The 20979-nt window shown below is 36.5% G+C and overlaps 1 protein-coding gene across 2 annotated transcripts in view; it reads left to right on the forward strand.

Annotated features, from left to right (window-relative positions):
- Positions 1–20979, forward strand: part of DCAF17 (DDB1 and CUL4 associated factor 17) — a 40432-nt gene that overhangs the window by 14767 nt on the left and 4686 nt on the right. Inside the window, exons 5-12 of one of the 2 annotated variants that reach the window (XM_008070397.2) lie at positions 685–763; positions 3976–4065; positions 6969–7073; positions 7374–7479; positions 12056–12198; positions 16625–16734; positions 19726–19816; positions 20851–20934. In XM_008070397.2, coding sequence (XP_008068588.1) covers positions 685–763; positions 3976–4065; positions 6969–7073; positions 7374–7479; positions 12056–12198; positions 16625–16734; positions 19726–19816; positions 20851–20934 — 808 coding nt within the window. The remainder of the gene's footprint in view (positions 1–684; positions 764–3975; positions 4066–6968; positions 7074–7373; positions 7480–12055; positions 12199–16624; positions 16735–19725; positions 19817–20850; positions 20935–20979) is intronic. The other variant, XM_008070398.2, reaches the window with a different exon arrangement.

Here is a 20979-nt window from a genome sequence, read left to right on the forward strand (position 1 = left end):
GTTTTGCAGTCCATACCCAGATCTTAATTTATAAACCTACTTTCTTGTTTTCCTCTTATGACTACATTTGAAGATCTGAGGATAGAGATCCTTTATCACTTATATTTGTATCCCTAATAAGTAACCAACCTATAATAGTTGGGAATAAACTTTGAAAAAAATTCCGTTATCTTTTCTACAGATGATATTTTTAATTTTTTTATGTAGAATACACTTTATGGTAGGTTTTCCTGAAGACAAGTCTGTTTTAGTTAAATCATCTGCCTAGTGCAATTCAAGAACTGTTATTTTAACTATTATTTTAATAAATTAGTCATAAATTTTTGGAGTAAATATGCTCATGGGAATTGTGGCAATAACCTTTTTCATGTTTTTTGTAACTTCCATTTTAAAATAGATACAGTTATTTTGTTTTCTAAGTTTGGATACTCTTAGATTAAAAACCATTTTTATCCAATACTCTAGAAAGACTAAAATGTTTAATATTTATATATTTTAAAGTAGAGATATATCTATACAGGGATATAGATGACATTTTTTAGCTGTATATTTGTTTTTTAAAGTAGATCATTTTGCTTCTACAATTTAAATAACTAAAATGTGTTTATTTATAAAATATCTGTGATGTTTTAAGTATAAGGAGACTGGTCCAAATGAATAAACTTCTCTTCATTCTTTTAAAAGATACTTGAGCTGGGATACTCCTCAAGAAATCATTGCAGTCAAGTCAGCTCAGAACAAAGGCTCAGCAGTGGCCCGGCAGGTATACATCTTTAGACATTCAATAAAATGAAGAATTTATATCAGTAGGAATTTGTCTGCAAATTTATTATGAGAGAGCTAATGATCTTTGATATTTGAAGCATACTGTAAAAGTTGGTAGGTAGATTTTTTTCCCTGAAGCATGCTAAGATATTTTTCTTCTCTCTTTCTCTCTTTTTTTTTTTTTTTGAAAGCAGAATTTATTGAAAGGACAGGAAAGCTCCCACAGTGGGAGGGGACCCGAGGATGTTGCCCCTCTCTCTTTTCTTTAAAGAATTACCCAAGAGCCTAGACTCTTTACAAAACCTAGAAATTAATATTAAGAAAATTATTGTTTCTGAAGGTGACTTATGGGGAAATATTATAGAAAGTATTTATTGAGCATTTAAAAAAAATAGATATAGACCACTCTTAGAGGTTTGTTATTTCTTTATACCCTAGGACATCTAGTAAAAACAAATACTTATTTTCTGACTCTTCTTGGCAGAATTTGTATTCTAGTTCTTTCTCAGTTTTAATTTTGACTACTTTGCTTTTTCTCATTAGTATTTTGATTGTAAAACAGCCAAGCACTGTTCTGAGTCCTTTACCTGTATTAACTCATTTAATCTTCAGTACATTCCTTATGGTAAAGAGTATTATTATCCCATTGTACAGATGAAGATACTGAACCCCAGAGAAGCCAAGTAATTTACCCAAGGTCGTAGTGCTGATGAGTGGATAGAACCTAGACTCAAACTCAGTCTGGTTTCAGAGTCTTGGCTCTTACACACTACACCATGCTACCCCTTCTTGAAATTTCTGTAACATGCAGTGGCAGACAAAGTTTGTATAGCGTTCTTGGTGCTTTTTTTCTTTTTTAATAAGTTTATATAGAGTTCTTGGTGCTTTTTTTCTTTTTTAATAAGTTTGTATAGAGTTCTTGGTGCTTTTTTTCTTTTTTAATAAGTAGTTCCTCTAATTTTACCTTATTTAGGTAACCACATTAAGCATTCATTCTCTTGTCAACCCTCCAGTGTAGTCTCCTCCACTCTGGGCCAGTAAACTCTGCTTTTCATTCTACTCTATTCTCCCTTGTCTGATCTTTCTGTATCCCACTAAAACCAAGTAAACTACTTGTTGGCTATTTCTACTTACTTTTTATCATGGCTATCTAAATACTTTTTCTACCTCTTTCCTACATCCTGCCCAGTCACATGAATAATGTAACTGCGTGCCTTTCATTTGATCCTCCTCACCCTTTTCCTGATTTACTGAGTGTGACAATCTAAGAAAATGAGATGTTGTCTCTCTCTTATTAATACTTCTCTCCTTATACTCTCACTATACTGCCCTCTGCACCTTGGAAAGTTCACAAAAGCGAAATAATATATAACAAAGCAGCAAAACATTTTATGAGAATTCTAAAGTATCTTATCTAATGTTCCTTTTTAACAATTTAAATTCCATTTGGGCAACCCCCTCGGGTCCCCTCCCACTGTGGGAGCTTTCCTGTCCTCTCAATGAGTTCTGCTTTCAAAAAAAAAAAAAAAAGAATTTAAATTTTGTTCAAGGCTGTATTAAGCTATTATCATGCCATTGCATACCAGCCCAGGCAACAGAATGAGACCCTGTATCAAAAAAAATTTTTTTAATTACTAAAGAGAAAGAATTTAAGTTTAATTCTAGACAGTATTATCTATTAGTATTCTTCATTTGCCATCATCTGATAATGTTAATAAAAAGTGGCAGTATTTCTGTATTCTAGACTGTTTTTCCACAATCTCCAGCCAACAACAGTAGCTATTGGTTGGGACATATAAACTATACCTTTCCTTTAGGTCTTGGAAACAGAGAGAGAGTCTCATTTGCACCTTGAAGATCTTTATTCAATAAAAATGTATCCCTTTCAAAGGGAGAATCTTTGGTTTTGTTTGTTTGTTCTGTTTTGAGTTGGAGTTTTCCTCTGTCGCCCAGGCTGGAGTATAGTGGCACAATCACAGCTCACCACAGCCTCAATGTCCTGGGCTCAGGTGAGCCTTCTGCCTCAGCTTCCTGAGTAGTTGGGACTACAGTGCATGTCACTATACCTGGCTAATTTTTTTTTTAATTTGGAGTCTCACTCTATTCCCCAGGCTGGAGTGCAGTGGCACGCTCATGGCCACCCCGGCATTGACCTGCTTGGCTCCGGCGATCCTTCCGCCTCAGCCTTCCAAGTAGCCGGAACTACAGACACGGGCTTCTATGCCCAGCTGATTTTTTATTTATTGTAGAGAGAGGTCTTGCCAAGTTGCTTGGGCTGGTCTCGAACCTGTAGGTTCTGGCAGTCCACTCGCCTCGGCCTCCCAAAGTGTTGGGATTGCAGGCTGAGCCACCGAACCCAGCCCTGGCTAATTTTCAAAAAAAATGTTCTCTAGAGATGAAGTCTTGCTATATTGCCCAAGGTGATCTTAAACTCCTCACCTCAAGCACTCTTCCTACCTCAGCTTCCCAAAATGTTGGGATATAGACGTTAGCTACTGGACCTAGTGAAGGGAAATTCTTTTGTCCTTTAATCAGTACAGTCTATGTTTTGTTTGTTGTTTGTTTACTTTTTGACTTTTAGTTATGGTAGTTTTGATGCCCCAGGCTTAAAGGTTCTATTGAAGCAGAGACTGGCTGTGATGGTCAGAAAGCTTTACCTACCACAAATTTAGGAAATTTTCCTTCGAGCCCTCACTGGGGAAGTAAAAAGGATTATTTTATATTTCATAGTGGAAAGAAATTGACTGGACTTTGTTCTTCAAAATAAGGGCTCCGTCCTCTTCAAGCAAAGAAGTCACTCAAGCTTTCGTTGTTGATATTTATTCTCATTTCATATAGATATGTCAGTGCAGCACTGCTTTCGGATGATATGACCCTGATAACTATGTGTCTTTCAGTTAGGCTTTTATTGTTAAAACTCCAGTGTACAGTATAAATGCATAGTATTCTGTTACTAAGAAATGTTTACTGTTATATTTACTTTTGTAGATATTTATGTGTTTGTATGTGCATGTGTATGTCTGAAGGGCTGGGGGTTTAGTGGACATATTTTGAATATGTTTGCCTTCCTGTTTAAGTAACTCTGCAATCTAGACAGATAAACATCTGCATAACTGCATGCTGGGACAGATGAATGTTTTCAACTCATGAAAGCAGAGTGTTTCTGAAGTACTTTTGAGAGCTGCCTGTAATTTTAGTCTTTCCTTCTAGGCAGGCATTCAACAACCTGTTTTGCTGTACCTTGCAGTGTTTCGAGTTCTACCTTTTTCACTTGTAGGGATTCTAGAAATCAACAAAAAGGTAAGAACTCATTTCTTATTTAATTACAATATTAATTTTATTGACAATAAGATATAATGTCATCATTTAGTTATTTATTAGATGTTTTGATCGGGAATGTTCCCCTGACTAAAAAGGTTCATTGGCCTGGTTTATTTCATAACAGAATACATAAGAACATTTAACTTGAACATTGACAAGAAAGCCTAATTATCCCTTTCATCTTTATGCATTTTTGTTTGCCTCTCAAGTGGACAGTGTTGGATACCTGTGGTCATTAACAAACTATCTTTTTATAAAATTATGAAATGACTAAGGTATTTTTTTCAGAGGGAATATCCCAAAACTTATTAAAGTTATCATTAAAGAAAAGTGGAAAGTTACAGCAAAATGTCTCATTTTAATTGCAAAATATAGTTCTAAAACTTGCTTTATGATATATAAACAAGCATTATAATCAAATATGTATTGTTTTTTCCAACTCATTCAGTTTTAGGTTTTATTGTTGTTGCCATTGTTCTTGATTCATGGAGCAGTTACATGGGAAGAAAGAAGGGGTAAATTTCCTTTGAGTAAAAGAATCAATAGCCTACTTTTCTTTTTTTCTTGAGTTGGAGACTCACTCTTGTTGCCCAGGCTGGGGTGCAGTGGCATGCTCCCGGCAACCGCAGCCTCGACCTTCTGGGCTTAGGTGATCCTTCCGCCTCAGCCTTCTAAGTAGCTGGAACTACAGACACATGCCACTACACCTGGCTAGTTTTTATGATTTATTGTAGACACAAGGTCTCACCAATTTGCCCAGGCTGGTCTTGAACCCAAGGCTCAGGCAATCCTCTCGCCTCAGCCTCCCAAAGTGCTGGGATTACAGGTTGAGCCACCGTGCCCAGCCAATTGTTACTTACTCAAGGAGAATAGTTACTTTTATATATACATATATATATATATATATATATTTTTTTTTTTGATTCGGAGTCTCACTCTGTCACCCAGGCTGGAGTGCAGTGGCACCTTATGGCCACCACAGCCTCGACCTACCAGGCTTAGGCGCTCCTTCTGCCTCAGCCTTCCAAGTAGCTGGAACTACAGTTATGTGCCACCATGCCTGGCTAATTTTTTGTTTATTATAGAGATGAGGTCTCACCAAGTTACCCAGGTTGGTCTCAAACCTGTGGCCTCAGGCAGTCCTCTCACCTTGGCCTTCCAAAGTGATAGGATTATAGGTGTAAGCCACTGCTCCTGGCCTATATATGAGCTATTCTGCTAGTCTTTGGAGTATTATAGAGGATAACATCTTGAGAGTCCACAAATGTTCATTAGCAGACAAGGTGAATATTGAAATTTTCCATTAGTGATCATAATATGCTAACCTGCAAAATGGCTAGAGAATACTATTAATTATCATTAATTGTTTATTTCTTGCCATGTGCTTTGAATCTACTGTTGTATTATAATATATAATTGACTTAATTAAGAACTTAACAGTATTCCCAGCTAATAGAGAAGCTGAGGCGAGAGGATGGCTTGAATCCAGGAGTCCGTGTCCAGTCTGGGTAACATAGGGAGACACTGTCTCTAAAAACAATTTAAAAAAAAAAGAAGTTAAGCAGCTATTATTAAAGGTAGTATGTAGAAGAGCTAGAATGTGAACCTAGATTTGACTCCAAAGTATAAACCAATTTTTTAAATAGGGTAGCTACTTTATTATAGCACTCATTATTTAAAAATATGTTTGAATTACACAAATCCCCCCTTTCAAAGTGAGAAACAAGGATCAGTGAATTAGAAAGTCTTGAGCTAGTTATCATCAAAGTAAACAATTATTAACCTTCTAAGAGATGACAAAAAAGTACAATTCATAATTTGTTCTCTTTGTGCTTGTGGATTAAGTAATTATGTGTGCTTATTATAATCTACAATAAGAATGAACACTTAGCAAAGCCATAAATTATTTCTATTTACTCCTATATTTCCAAGGTAATTATTTGAGGGATTTGTTTTTGGTTATGCTTACTTGGGATTGAAGTACATCTTTTACTTATGCGTAATAAGACTATCCAGGGGCCAGCCTCAGAATATTCTTTGAGCTATTTATTGAAGTGATAAAACTTCACTAAGTAATCTATCTTGAGTAGAAATTAAACAGATTTTCACTTTACTTCTAATTGTTCTTTCATTGTTCTGAATATTTACCTATATTGGCTTTTGCTACATATTAAAACAGGCACAGAATAAAGTTCTTTATCAGAGATATATGGAGAACCAGGTCAGGATGCTGTACATAAAACAAAAGAGGAAAGGGAACAAACAAGGAGGCAAAGCCTTATTCAAAGTCAGCTAGGCTATATATCTTTATAGGTGTTTGGTCTTTATGATGTTTGGTTTTTAGATGACTAAAAAATCAGACAGTGTTAGAGATTTAAAGAACAAGGCAATGATAAAATTCTGTACTTGGCTGTTTCTCTTATAATCACTGCCCTGGATCTAATCTTTTCACCTCTAATGAGCTAAAAATTTGTCTCTTTATGAAGAACATTTTAGCGTAAAGAATGAGTCCCTGGCAGGATACACATGGGAAATTAAATATTCATTTAGAATTACATAGCCTTGGTGTATCCTGATGTTCGTGAAGAATAAGATTTGTCATTAATAGATATTGACAAAGCTGTGAAGCAGATAAATGCTGGTGCTTCATTTTGAGTGGTATGTGCCATACTTCCGTTAGTGCTCCAGTCTGAGAATCCAGTGACTTAATACTCACCCCTATTAATACCCTGGCCTCAAGTTGCTAAATTCTAATTGTTTTAATGCTAGGCAGCCCTGTTGTGGTGGTGACCTGAATATTAAGCAAGAGTACAAACCACTGTCAACACTCAGAGGGTTGGCCTTCTGATCTTTTCTCAGGTGATATCTGCCTTTTCCTCCAGATTTTCGGGAACATTACAGATGCTACCTTGTCTCATGGCATACTGATTGTGATGTACAGCTCAGGACTGGTCAGACTCTATAGCTTCCAGGCCATCACTGAACAGGTAGAGAACACTGAAATTTGCCATATTATAATTAGCACAAGATTTGGACTGAAGTGTGGATTTTTTTTTTTAATGAGATGCTTTTAGAGCAAGGCACTTGTGTAGATTTCATCTAAAAAAAACTGTAGAAATGCAAAGACAAAGTAACTTTAAAACAGGGGTGGGGAAGATAAACAGAAAGGTCCTTGAATAAAGACATTTTCCTTGTCATATACATGTGAATTTTATTTTATTTTTTTCTTTCCAGACAGCAAATAAGTAGGTGCTAAAGCCACCATTTTTGTTTTGTTTTGTTTTTAGTTCATGCAACAGAAACTTGACTTAGGGTGTGCATGCAGATGGGGTGGGACTACTGGAACTGTAGGAGAGGCTCCTTTTGGCATTCCTTGTAATATTAAAATCACAGGTATGGCTACTCTATAGTATATTTTCACCTTAAAAAATAAATGGTCATACAAATAGTTATTAATTATAATCATCCAAATGTTTTATTCATTTATTTATAAACAATTCATTTTACTCCTATGTGTTATATTCCTTGCTATTGATTAAGTGTCAGTAAAAGTCTATCAGTTGTTCATTGAACCAAAGGTCTAGGGATGCTGGGCCTTGCTTGGCCAGAGTCCTTTGACAAGTCACTTTGCCTTTCTGATCCTTTGTTTTCTTATCTGCAAAATGATGAGTTGCAGCAAATGATACCATCTTAGCTCTCTTACAATTTAATATTTTGCAATTCTGCGAAACTTACCCATCTCTAAGAAAGGTGTTTTCCAAGGAAAATATTATTACCTTGCTATCTGAACACAGACAGAGCTAGACACAGAACTCCCTGTATACTTAAAGACTGACAAAGCACTATAAAGAGAAAATTATACATAATTCTATATAGCAAAAATGTTCTGTATTTGACTAGCTTATCAAATTCAACTATTAAGAGAAGTCAATCATAACTCAAATCCAGCAGTGTACATTACAATACATATATCATGACCGTTTGGAGTTCATCTCAGGGATCAAGGAATGGTTTAATGTTTGCAAATTTACTAGATACAAAAATCACTTGAGTAAATTAAAATAAAAAATATATTTTATTATCCTAGTATCTGTTTAGCTTTGTTCTTAGTTTATTCAGAGTCATTCCTTATCATGTTGAGGACATTCTCTTTATTTCCAACAATAAGCATTAAGTTTTTAGGTGAAATGCCAAAGGTTTTTCTGATATAGGCCGAATAATAAGAATTTTTTTTTTTTTGAGTCAGAGTCTCACTCTGTTGCCCAGGCTGATCTTGAACCCATGGCCTCAAGCAATCCTCTCACCTCGGCCTCCCAAAGTGCTGGGATTATAGGTATGAGCCACTGTGCCCGGCATAAGAATTTCTTCTATCATTTTTATTTAACATTGTGTCATTAATAGAACAAGAAATAGAAATGAAAGAATATAATTGTTATAAAAAGGAAAGGAATGCTCTTTTTAGTAGTAAGTGACAAATTATAAAAATTACTGAGAATTCATTATAACCAATCAAGCTATCCTCAAAGTTCAAAATAAATATATTTTTAAATCACTCAAGTTTTTAGGTGCCTTGAGCAAACTGAATTGGGCAGTTTTATGAAAATAAGGCCCCAGTAATACCCCCTATATTCAATACAAATACACTAGTAGGAATCTGTTAAGAATTTTAAAACTAGTCTCTGGTGGTAACTAAAATGGGTTATTTTTAAAAGAGTTTTCCAAAGTGGTGCCATTATTCTCGCAGTTCTAGAGGCTAGAAGTCCAAAATTAAGGTGTGGGCAGAGCCAGTCTCTCTCTGAAGGTGCTAGGAAAGATCGCTTCCTTTCCTCATGTAGTGTCTGGTGGTCGCCGCAATCCTTGATGTTCTTTGACTTGTGGCCGCACAACGTGGTCTTTCTCCCTCTGTGCCTTCATATCTCTCTCTCCTTATAAGCATACCAGTCATTGCATTTGGATCCTACTCTTATTCACTATGAGTTCATCTTAACTCAATTATATCTGCAAAGACCCTAGTTCCAAATAAAGTCACATTCACAGGTACTGAGGTTAGGACTTCAACTACGGGGTCAAGATTTTGAGGGGACACAGGGCAACCCACAACAGAGACCAAGATCTAGTTGTGTTTGCCACAAGGGTGTCTTTGCTTTTAGTTCCTTTCAATGAACAATGCTAGGAAATAACATTAAAACACAAATTTATTCATTTTCATTTTTCTAAATTTGACCATTTTTTAATTTTATATTTGTATTTCTTTTAAGTCACACTGAACTTCGTTTTCTGTTTTTTTATTTTTGAGTTGGAGTCTCACTCTGTCACCCAGACTAGAGTGCAGTGGCCGGGAGCGGCCACTGCAGCTTCAACCTGCTGGGCTCAGTGATCCTTCCGCCTCAGCCTCCCAAGTAGCTGGAACTACAGGCGCGTGCTACCACGCTCGGCTAATTTTTGATTTATTGTAGGGGTGAGGTCTCGCCAAGTTGCCCAGGCGGGTCTCAAACCCGCGGGCTCAGGCAATCCACTCACCTCTGCCTCCCAAAGCGTGGGATTACAGGCTGAGCCACCGAGCCCAGCTTCACACTGAACTTCTTTATTTCTAATAAAACTTTACTCTACAAAATACATGTGATAGTCTTAAAATAACAGTACTAATGTTACTACTAAAAACTAATCTATGAAGTGAAGATTAAAATTTCTCTGCAGTTTTTTTTTTTCCATAGTATACAGCCCAGTAAAAGTATACACAGAGTAATATGTTCAAAAGTGATTTGAAATCATTTTTCTATAGGGCTAGGTTACCAGTGTGATATACTTAGGTTCATTTATTTCAGTTTATTCTCAGTTTTGGGGTTTGTTTTTTTCCTTTTTATTTATTTATTTAGTCAGGGTCTCACTCTGTTGCCCAGTTTGGTGTGCAGTGGCCCAATCACAACTCTCCTCAGCCTCCCAGGTGGCTGGGACTACAGGCATGCAGTGGCACCCAGCTGATTTTTAAATTTTTTTTGTAAAGACAAGGTCTTGTTATGTTGCCTAGGTTGATATTGAACTCCTGGGCACAAGCAGTCCTGTCACCTCTGCCTCCCAAAGTGCTGGGACTACAGGCATGAGCCACCACAGCCAGACTTTTGATTTTATTCATGAAGTTGTGAAATGTGTATGTATTGAAAGGTCAAACTATACAAAATGATATACTCTAAGAAATTTTACTTTCAAGCCTATTCTTTCCATCTTACTTCCCTGCTCCCATTAGTAACCATTATTTTTCATTTCTTGTTTTCTTGCCTTTTTTGTTGTTGTTTTTTGTTTTTGTTTGTTTGTTTTGTTTTTGAGTCTGGGTCTCCCTTTGTTGCCCAGGCCGGAGTGCAGTGACACGTACACAGTTACTGCAGCCTCAACCTGCTGGGCTCAGGTGATCCTTCTGCCTCAGCTTTCCAAGTACCTGACACTACAGGTGTGTGCCACCTTGCCTGGTTAATTTTTTTTTTTTTTTTTTTATTGTACAGACAAGGTCTTGCCAAGTTGTCCAAACTGGTCTCAAAACCCTGGGCTCAGGCAGTCCTTTCTCTTCTGCCTCCCAGAGTGCTGGGATTACAGGCATGTACCACCATACCCAGCTATTGTTTCTTTTTTGTAAAAATAAGCACATGTGTGTCTGTATACTTTAAATATTATCCTCTTTCTTACAACAAATGTAGTATATTTTATACTCTGTCTGGTACCTTGTAATTTTACTTAACATATATTGAAATTTTTTTAACCAAACTTTTATTTAGTATTAATAGAAGAAATATATAAGGTTAATTATCCTCTATTTTTTAAAATTATAGAAAAATCATTGTGTTATAGATATTGCCCTTTTAGTATACTTTATGTTAAAACCGTCTTTTGAAGTATTATTGTTTGACCTTTCACAGACTCAAAATATTTTAATTAATTATAATTTTCATCTTATTTTCAAGGCTTCTTTTTTCACAGTCTAGTCAGTAGAAGATCTTTTGCTGGCTCTCCTACTCTTTTAACACTGATATCTTTGTAAACATCCTTGCTTTCTAGCAACAACAGGATGGTTGACATTCATCGTTAAATTTTCTTACCATAAGACATGGAATCAGCTACTTTCTGAGAACCTCTAAGTCTTTTTCATTGAGATCAGTATTAAAGATCAAAATTTGGGCTCTTGGGAGGGTTAGCAGGCACATTGAAGTTATGGGCAGAGTCTTATTGCTACTTTTGGTCTTTAGTAACTACTGGGAAAAGTATTTCTTTTTAAGTATATCTATTTTCACTGATTTTTAAAATTTGTTTTGTTTTAGTTGCTTTTCAGAGACAGAGTATTGCTTTGTTGCCCAGGCTGGAGTACAGTGATGTGACCATAGCTCACTATAACCTTAAACTCCTGGGCTCAAGTGATCCTCCCACCTCAGCCTCCAAAATAGCTGGGAGTTCAGGCATGAGCCACCATGCCTGGTCTGTTTTTTCTGTTTTGAATTCTTATTTTCCTGATTATACCTGTTAGTCTAGGATATGGAAGATCTCTTCCTCACATCTGGAGGAATTGCTCAACCTAATTACCTTGTAGGATTATTATGAGTTGGAAATAGTATCTAACCCAGCGTCTTTTTTATAGCAGATGCTCGTAAATGGCATCTGCTTTTATCAAGTGTACTTTGTCATTTTTTGCCATTGTAAGCACTTTCAGCCCACTTTTATCTCTGCTTGCCTGCAGTCCTCACATACTTACACTGAACGTGGATATCAAGAAAGTTGGCTCATAGCCTAATATGTATCTCCTACTCGCTTTCTTACCAGTATGCCTCTTTCCTGATTGTATTTTATGTCCTTGAACATGTAATTTTTCATTAATGGAAATTTGTAGATTATGCATGCAAAGAAAGGTTGAATTCAGTTAATGAATAGTCCAAGGTCACCAGAACACAGCAGCAGCTAATAAAAATTCCTTTTTCCATCTCTGCAGACATGCCGCCACTGCTCTTTGAGGTGTCATCCCTGGAAAATGCTTTTCAGATTGGAGGCCATCCTTGGCACTACATCATTACACCTAATAAGAAGAAACAGAAAGGTGTATTCCATATTTGTGCCCTAAAAGACAACTCCCTGGTAAATCACAAGTGATCAGATCTTACAGTTATAAAGTTGTAACAGAAATTCTCTATTCTCTACCTCTCTAGTAGGTCCACATTCCTAAGAATTACTTTTTCGTTCATTTGCTTTAATAATTTGAGAACAATTTAAAATATAGAAGAATATATAGAATATAGCAAACACTTGTATATATCACAAAAAATTTTAAAACATTAATGTTTGAAGCCAGGCACAGTGGCTCAAGCCTATAATCCCAGCACTTTGGGAGGCGGAGGTGAGAGGACTGCCTGAGTCCAGGGGTTTGAGACGAACCTGGGAAATTGGCAAGACCTTATCTCTACAATAAATAAAAAAATTAGCTGGGTGTGGTGGCACATGCCTGTAGTTCCAGCTACTTGGAAGGCTGAGGTGGAAGGATCGCCTGAACCCAGCAGGTCGAGGCTGCAGTGACCATGAGCATGCTACTGCCCTCCAGTCTGGGCGACAGAGTGAGACTTCAACTCAAAAAATAAAAAATAAAATAAAGTAAATAAAACATTAACATTTGAAAATTTGTAGGGCACCAATAATTTTTTAGTTTTTCTTACCAATCGCCTAGCAAGGGAACACATGCAAAACATCTTTCAAGCTCCATAGTGGGAATCGTGGGTAGATTTACAGGCTGCCTCTGAAATTGCTGTTGGAATGTGTTGTTGATTCTGTGTCTCCGTGGTTTGTTGCTGTTTGCCTTCCAGAGCAGAACTAGATAGAGCTCCAGTGGATACAGTGTAGGCATTGAAATACTTGAAATTTTCAAGGATATCCTTAAGTTATTTATGGCAGAGTATGAAGAAACGGTACATGGTAAAATTTCTATCCTGTGAAGTCACTTTTCTTCTTTCTCTTTTCAAGTATGATTTAAAATTAGTTTGTCATTTAATAAATATTTACTGAGAGCATACCATGTGTCATACATTCCCTTCCCTCAAGTTCCTTATACTCTCAAAAGAAAACAAACATTTTTAAAAATGTAGAAAAATAAGACGCAGTTTATTAAGTACAGTGATTGTGGTAAGTGCAAAGAAGTGAGTCCATAGAGGATGGGGGTTCTATTTTGTTCTATATTGCTGGTTAGTTTAGTTTATTTATGGAATCTCTTGATATATCAGGTAAACTTGTTTTTTGTTTTGAGGCAGGCTCAGTTTATTCCACAACCATCTCTTCCAGATCTTGCTCATCAGTCACTGTTGGCTCTTATGACTTTTAGTGTTACAGGTCACGTTTCACCATGTTGAAGATCAACATTAGTCTTGAGTCCTTTTTTTCAACTTCCCTTGATGTCATGGCCATCAGGGGATAGTGTGTATAGGATCTTCTAGTTTTCTTTTGTAGGAGAATTTTCCCTTCCATTTTCTCATTTACTTATAGAACAAGGAGTCCAACATATAAATTTGGGGGGGATACAATTATGTCCACAAAAAGGCCTTAGTTTAATTTTTTGTAAAGTATATTAGATATGCATCAGGAAATAAAACAACCTCTTGATCCTCCCCACACAGCTAAAACTTCCTGAAGGCAGAGCTGAAGTAATAGTCTCACAAGTCTACCATTGCCCCTCACAGGGGACCTTGTCCTTAAGGTCTGGCTTATCTATAAGTAAATTTCTCATAAGTACTTATTCTATAAATAAATGAGATTTACTCTTTGGCCCATCCCAGAAACAGTCTGTTTTACAAAGAACTATCTAGGAGCTGTGACAAGTCTTGGTTTGATTGTTTACCTCTCATCCAGTGGACATCCTTCAACCATCAGGACCTGTCACATCTCTTTTTCACTTAACTTTGCATTTAATAAGATCTCAGTACATAAAGAACAGCGTGACTCCGGACATGATGGAGGAGATGTACAAGAAAGCTCACACAGCTATACGGGAGAATCCTGTGTATGAGAAGAAGCCCAAGAAAGAAGTGAAGAAGAAGAGATGGAATCTTCCCACAATGTCCCTCGCCCATAAGAAAGATCGGGTAGCTCAAAAGAAGGCGAGCTTCCTCAAAGCTCAGGAGCAGGCTGCCGAGAGTTGAACCAGTTTTCTATGAGGATTTTTCAGATAAAGACAATAAACATTGACCAAGCAGAAAAAAAAAAAGAAAGATCTTGCACAGTTCACATTCTAGACATTTAGTACATATTCTTTATAAAAAGTGACAGTACATATTCTTTCACACACACACACACACACACACACACACACACACACACACACACAGTCAGTCCTCCATAGCCATGCATTTTATCTGCATCCATGGTTTCAATCAATCACTGATTGAAAATATTTAGAAAAAAATGGATGGTTGCATCTGTACTTAGTATGTACAGATTCTTTTTCCTTGTAGTTATTCCTGAAACAATGCAGTATAACAAATATTTACATTGTATTAGATATTATAAGTAGTCTAGAGATGATTTAAAGTATATGGGAGGATATGCAAGGGTTGATTGCAAATACTGCAGTATTTTATATAAGGAACTTAGCATCCTTGGGTTTTGTTATCAACAATGGTCCTAGAATTAGTCTCTCATGGACACCAAGGGATAACCATACATATAAATAATGGCCTTCTACATCTCTATCAAGTGTGCCTATCACATATTCTCTGATCATAAATGATTATAACATTTAATCAAATCTGTATTTCAGCCTATTCACAAATAATTGCCAAATCCAGGGGAAGTTTTCAACCCTTTGGCTGGACAGTTTTGTTGTAATGACAATGCCTTAATGGTTCGTATGCCCATGCCTCCCTACCTGTCAGTCAGAAGAGTAGAGAACTCAAAACACATAAGCAGCCAAGCTTAAGATTTCAGAAAATGTTTCATACCTTTCTCTATGAAACTGAGCTTTAAAATCTAGCATTTGAACAGATAATAAAAACTATAGAAACTGGTAATAAAGCTGCCTAGTATTTAACATAAAGAGAGATAATTTTTTTACACATTATATTTAGATATTATAATAAAGAGAACGGTATTCTAAAGAAAGGTATGTGAGCTGGGCTCGGTGGCTCAGCCTGTAATCCCGCGCCTTTGGGAGACTGAGGTGAGTGGATTGCCTGAGCCCGCGGGTTCGAGACCCGCCTGGGCAGCGAGACCTCATCTCTACAATAAATCTAAAAATCAGCCGGGCGTGGTAGCACATGCCTGTAATTCCGGCTACTCGGAAGGCTGAGGCGGAAGGATCGCCGGAGCCCAGCAGGTCGAGGCTGCGGTGGCCGGGAATGGCCACTGCACTCCAGTCTGGGCGACTGAGTGAGACTCTAACTAAAAAAAAAAAAAAAAAAAAAAAAAAGAAAGGTATGTGTAGTATGTACATGTTTTATAGTAAACAAAGAAGCATTTGGAGCTAATATTATCATGGACACATTCATTTCAGTGGTTACAACCAAGATTTTTAATTGCATTAATTAACTTATGTGAAATGTAATAAACCACCATTCCTATTAGAAATAATTAAGATATGTGTAAAAATTCCTGAGAAACTGAAACTCATTCATTAATTTGATACAATTTATTAAATTCCAAAATCTTGGAAATCGTGGCATACAAAGCACTTATGATGTACACCCAGTCTACCTCTTCAGTTAATTTTTTTCTGCTACTCATGTTTATGTACAAATATGCTTTGTTGGTTAACACTTCTGTTCCTATGAGTGTCTAATAGGAAAGATGATATTCCATTTTACATTGGAGAAATTAAAGAAATTAAATGTCTTATATAAAGCCAGTAAATTAATATATCCATGTTGTGATATTAGTTCCAAAACATTTGTGTACATTTGATAACATGATGAAGGATTTTTTTCTTTAATGTCTAAATATGCTGCAATGAAATGACTCTCTTGTCTTAAATTCTAGGCAATTTCAGATCATTTTCTCAGAAATTAGGATTTTACATTTATTATATGACCCATATCTGAGACTTTAGGTTTGGTTTCATGTTTATTTTTCTCTTACCTACTCTTCTGATTGATGGGTTATTGGGGATGGGGAAAAGAGGAAGAAGTTGTGGGGAGCTGCACGTGCATAATTATGGTGGAGTTATATAATGGAAAGTCCATGGACTTTGGAATCAGATCTGCTAGTTTAATATGTTCTAAACATTGGGCAAGTGGTGTATTCTTTTTGTGTATCAGTTTTAGTACTTGCTTTGAGTGTTATTAAGATCAAATGAACTAGTAACTGTAAAGCATCCAATTCCTGACACAAAATAGTTACTTGAGATATGATAACTGTTATTATTATTTGTGAGGTATAATGTATGGTACAGAGTAAATCCGTGAAATTTCTGGATTTAAATGTTCTGAGTGTCTCAAATTTGAGTGTCCTTATTCAGCCCTCCTATTGATCTGGTGTTAAATTTGTTAAAATTATTTTATTTTCCTGTAATATTTTTTCCCAACTTCAGGCAAAAAATGGAATTCAAGAAATGGAGTGTTGTTCTCTAGAATCTGACTGGATCTATTTCCATCCTGATGCTTCTGGTAGAATAATACACGTTGGCCCAAATCAAGTCAAGTGAGTAACTTCATTAGCACTCTGAAGTTAAAAGTAGCTTGTGGTTGCATTTATTGTCATCTCTATTTTTGCCATCTGACTATTGAGCTAGTTATGGAGATAATTAGCTTGTCATAGTGTGCTTCCTCAGATACTAGAATCTAGAAAACCTGACTTTATTCTTTCGGCCTCATCATTACTATGAATATTACATTTGAATAAGTTATTTGATGGATGATATATGAGTAAAAGGAAATTACAGATTGGCCCTTCCTCATCTGGTCTTAATTCTCTTAGATTAAGAAAGAAAATGATTTGTCTTTGTTCTAAAAGACATTTTTGACTCAGGAAAGGTAGTGAATTGTTTGAAGTAAACTTTATTTTACTTTGTTTGCTTTTAGAGCACAACATCTCCTACAAGTTGCCCTCTCCTTCCTTGAAACTCTATTCATTTGGTGTCCCTGACACCACAGTTCTCCTGATGTTTTTTTTTTTTTTTTTTTGAGTCCGAGTCTTACTCTTGCCGCCCAGGGTGGAGTGGCAGTGGCATACTCATAGCAACCGCAGCCTCGACCTACTGGGCTCAGGAGATTCTTCTGCCTCAGCCGTCCAAGTAGCTGGAACTACAGGTGTGTGCCACCACGCCGAGCTAATTTTTTTTTAAATTTACTGTAGAGATGCAGTCTCGGCAAGTTGCCCAGGCTGGTGTCAAACCCCTGGGCTCAGGCAGTCCTCTTGCCTTGGCTTCCCAAAGTGCTAGGATCACAGGCGCGAGCCACTGGACTCGGCCTCTCCGGCATATTTTTCTCTCTCTTTTATCTGCCTTTTTTTAGTATTCTTTTGTACTCTTCCTCCTCTACCCAGACTTCAATTGTAAGATGCTGTCAGGACTTAGGCTCCCTTCTCTTCCTACTCCACATTGCCTTTCTATATGATTCTATGTATTTCCTTGGCTTCATATATCATGTGTACAACAAAACTCTGAAACCTATATACTGTTCTAGCCCAAGCCTCTCATCTGAACTCATGCCAGCAATCTGGAATCATTGTTGACATCTTCCTACCACTTGTCTTTCATCAGCGTACGTACATTTAAACAATCACATGCATTCTCTTTTTCTGCCTTCACTTGCACGTACACATCATCTATTCTGTCAATCCAGTTTATTTTGCTACTGAATATTTCTTAAATCTATCTATTTCTGTTCTTAGCCACCATCATCGTCTTGGTCAGATCACTGTCATCACTAGCTTAGACTACAGTAATAGCCTACTTACAGGGCTCCTAGAATCCACTCTTGCGCTCTCTAAGTCTGTTTTCTTCTCAGCAGCTAGAATGGTTTTTAAGATAATGAACAAATACAAAAACCTAAGCAAGTGAATTCTACTGCTTTAACCTTTTTTATGGCTTTTCATTGCTCTTAGGAATAAAAACCAACGTAGTTTGCATGGTCTGAAAGACCCTCTTCCTTTTCAATTTACTTTAGTCATGCTGTCTTTTCAGAAAGCTGAGGATCTGTTCCCTTTCTTGGGTGTCTGTTTCCCCTACCTGTTCTCCTTTCCGATTTTTATTCATATTTTATGGCCTAGCTTAAAAGGCACTTTTTTATAGAGACTTTCCCTGATACCCTTTATAAGATTTACTTGCCTATCATATTTTCATTGCATCCACTGTGTAATCATCCTCTGTAGCACTTCGAGCTTCTTAATTATTTGTATGATTATCTGTTTAAATATCTAGCTTTGGTATCATAAGCTCCATAATGGCAGGGCAAGAGTCTGTTTTGCTGGCCCTGTAAGCCCCAGCACTGCGTATAGTACTCAGCACGGAACTGATTCTCAGTATTTGTTGAATAAAAAGGGAAATGTCTGCCGCTTTATGCTCTATGATAATCAATCTGCCGCTTTGGGTGCATTATAAGTATAAGGAGGATGAAGGGATTTAATGAAATAAGATTATTCTTTTACAAAATATCTTAAACTGTGGTTCAGCTTCAGTAAGCCTTTCTTTTAATGTTTATTACTACTCATATTAGTTTGAGTTTGAGAAAATAATGTCCTTAAGGTGTGTGTGTTATGCTCTGGTTTCTCTTCAGAACAAATAAATCTTTAGCATTTTACTAAAACAAAAAACAAAAAAAAAAAGAGTGTATGCCCTTTTGCCTGGTTTTAAAAGATAGGCACTTTTAAATATTGGCAGTAAGATAACTAATCAAGTAATTTAAAACATTATCTGATTTCTTTGTCTCTGCCAACTCTGAGGCCTCCAGCTCTTCTTGGCCACAGTAGCTGCTTTTCTGTGCTGTTCTCTTTGCCTGCATTTGAGACTTGGAACTTGGAAAACACTGTGTTTTTGAAACTCGTTAATGATGTGAACAGATTTGTGTGGGTGGTGAACAAATTATTTTATTTTTTCTTGCTTAATAAGCTTAATTCTTGAGGTCATTTGTACTCAGAAAACTCAAATCTTTCCATATAACTAGTCCTAAGAAAAAAGAATTGTCAATTGCAGTTTTTAAATATTACTCTATCATGAAAACTCTTAGTTCAAATTTAATTGCTGATCCAGATCTCTCTTATTAAGTGTTTTTCATCAATGTCTCATTCTGTCTTCACAAATAAAAATTCAAATATCTGTTATAATGCTATTTTTAATGCTGAAACAGTCAACACCTGTTAGAGGATGGCAGCAATGAGGTTTTTCAGAATAACTTTTGTTAAGCCAGTTTGGAAGATGGCTTAGGCCTGAGCAGGTTGCTTCATTGCCTACTTCAATAGCACCTATTGTCATCATGCATGTATTTTTCTGTTTAATAAAACTTATGAATTTTAAGGAGTTTATGGACACTTAGTGATCAGACATTAGCATTGCAGACTAATCAAGAAAGGAGAAGAGAGCTATCTCAGTGTTGTTACTATAATTTTTATTTGGTGAGTTTCATTTCAGTAGTTAAACAGCCTTTGATGATGTTTTGAAGTCCTAGGTTCTCAGAGTCATTTTTCTCTTTTCAGAGTTTTGAAGCTAAATGAAATAGAAAATAATAGTTCTCAGCATCAGATCTCTGAAGATTTTGTCATTTTGGCCAACAGGGACAAGAACAAAGTAAGTTAGGAATACTTTAAAATTCTTTAAATATCATTGTCTTTTTATGTAAGAATATAATATGCAAATATGTTTGCCTTTGAGTGTGGCTGAAAACAACAGCACAACCCTATACAAGTCTGTTCATTTTGTCTACATTGGTAGTCAGTCTTAGCCCCACATACATTACATTTGAAATTTGAAGAGAGTTAATTGTGTTGAGTTTGTCTTTTGTTTATTTTTGTTGCCTTATTGGGTTTCTTTTTAAGTTTTTATTATACACACAACCTTTTGGTCTAATTAATTGTGTAAACTTAGGTTTAATTGGAGTATATATAAATCTTTTTAAATATCACATACTTTAACTCCAGATGGTACTTTTCCTTTAGTGTGTAAATTAAGAACACAAAGAAAACCATGGGGAGGGAAACTTCTAAAGCACTTTTTGTTTGCTGTACTATATACTAAGGCAAAAGTCAGAAAGGCAAATGAAGGAGCAAATCTATACCCTTTTAATCAGTTTATTTATTTTTGCCTATTCTGGTATTTTATCAATTAAAAACTTTATAAAGTAGTTTTACTGGTGGAGTGCAGTGGCTCATGTCTGTAATCCCAGCACTTTGAGAGGTGGAGGTGAGACGATTGCCTGATCCCAGGTGTTCGAGACCAGCCTAGGCAACTTGGCAAGACCTCATCTCTACCATAAATTAAAAAATCAGCTGGGCATGGTGATGCGAGCCTGTAGTTCCAGCTAGAAGGGCTGAGGCAGAAGGATCGCCTGAGCCCAGCAGTTTGAGGCTGTGGTGGCCATGGGCATGCCACTGCACTCCAGCCTGGGCAACAGAGTGAGACTCCGACTCAAAAATAAATAAATAAATAAAGTAGTTTTACTAACTAGAGGGTCAAAAATCTGAATCAGAATTTTCTCATTTGTGGAAAGAATTGTGGTTGTTGAGAAAGGGCTGGTTGGTTTTACTAAGCTTGTTATTACAGTTTTGCCTTTGACGGCATATAATAAAACGTGTCATGTCTTTTTATTTCTCTCCATATGATAGAATGAAAACTTATTCACTGTTACAGCTTCTGGACGGGTGGTAAAAAAAAGTTTTAACCTTCTGGATGATGACCCAGAACAAGAGGTATTGCTTTAGCCAGAGATAACAAACCAAAGCAGTGTCTCCTTG

Source organism: Carlito syrichta, unplaced genomic scaffold, assembly GCF_000164805.1.
Source record: "Carlito syrichta isolate Samal-C Ts95f unplaced genomic scaffold, Tarsius_syrichta-2.0.1 Scaffold313382, whole genome shotgun sequence".
NCBI classification, from domain to species: Eukaryota; Metazoa; Chordata; class Mammalia; order Primates; family Tarsiidae; genus Carlito; species Carlito syrichta.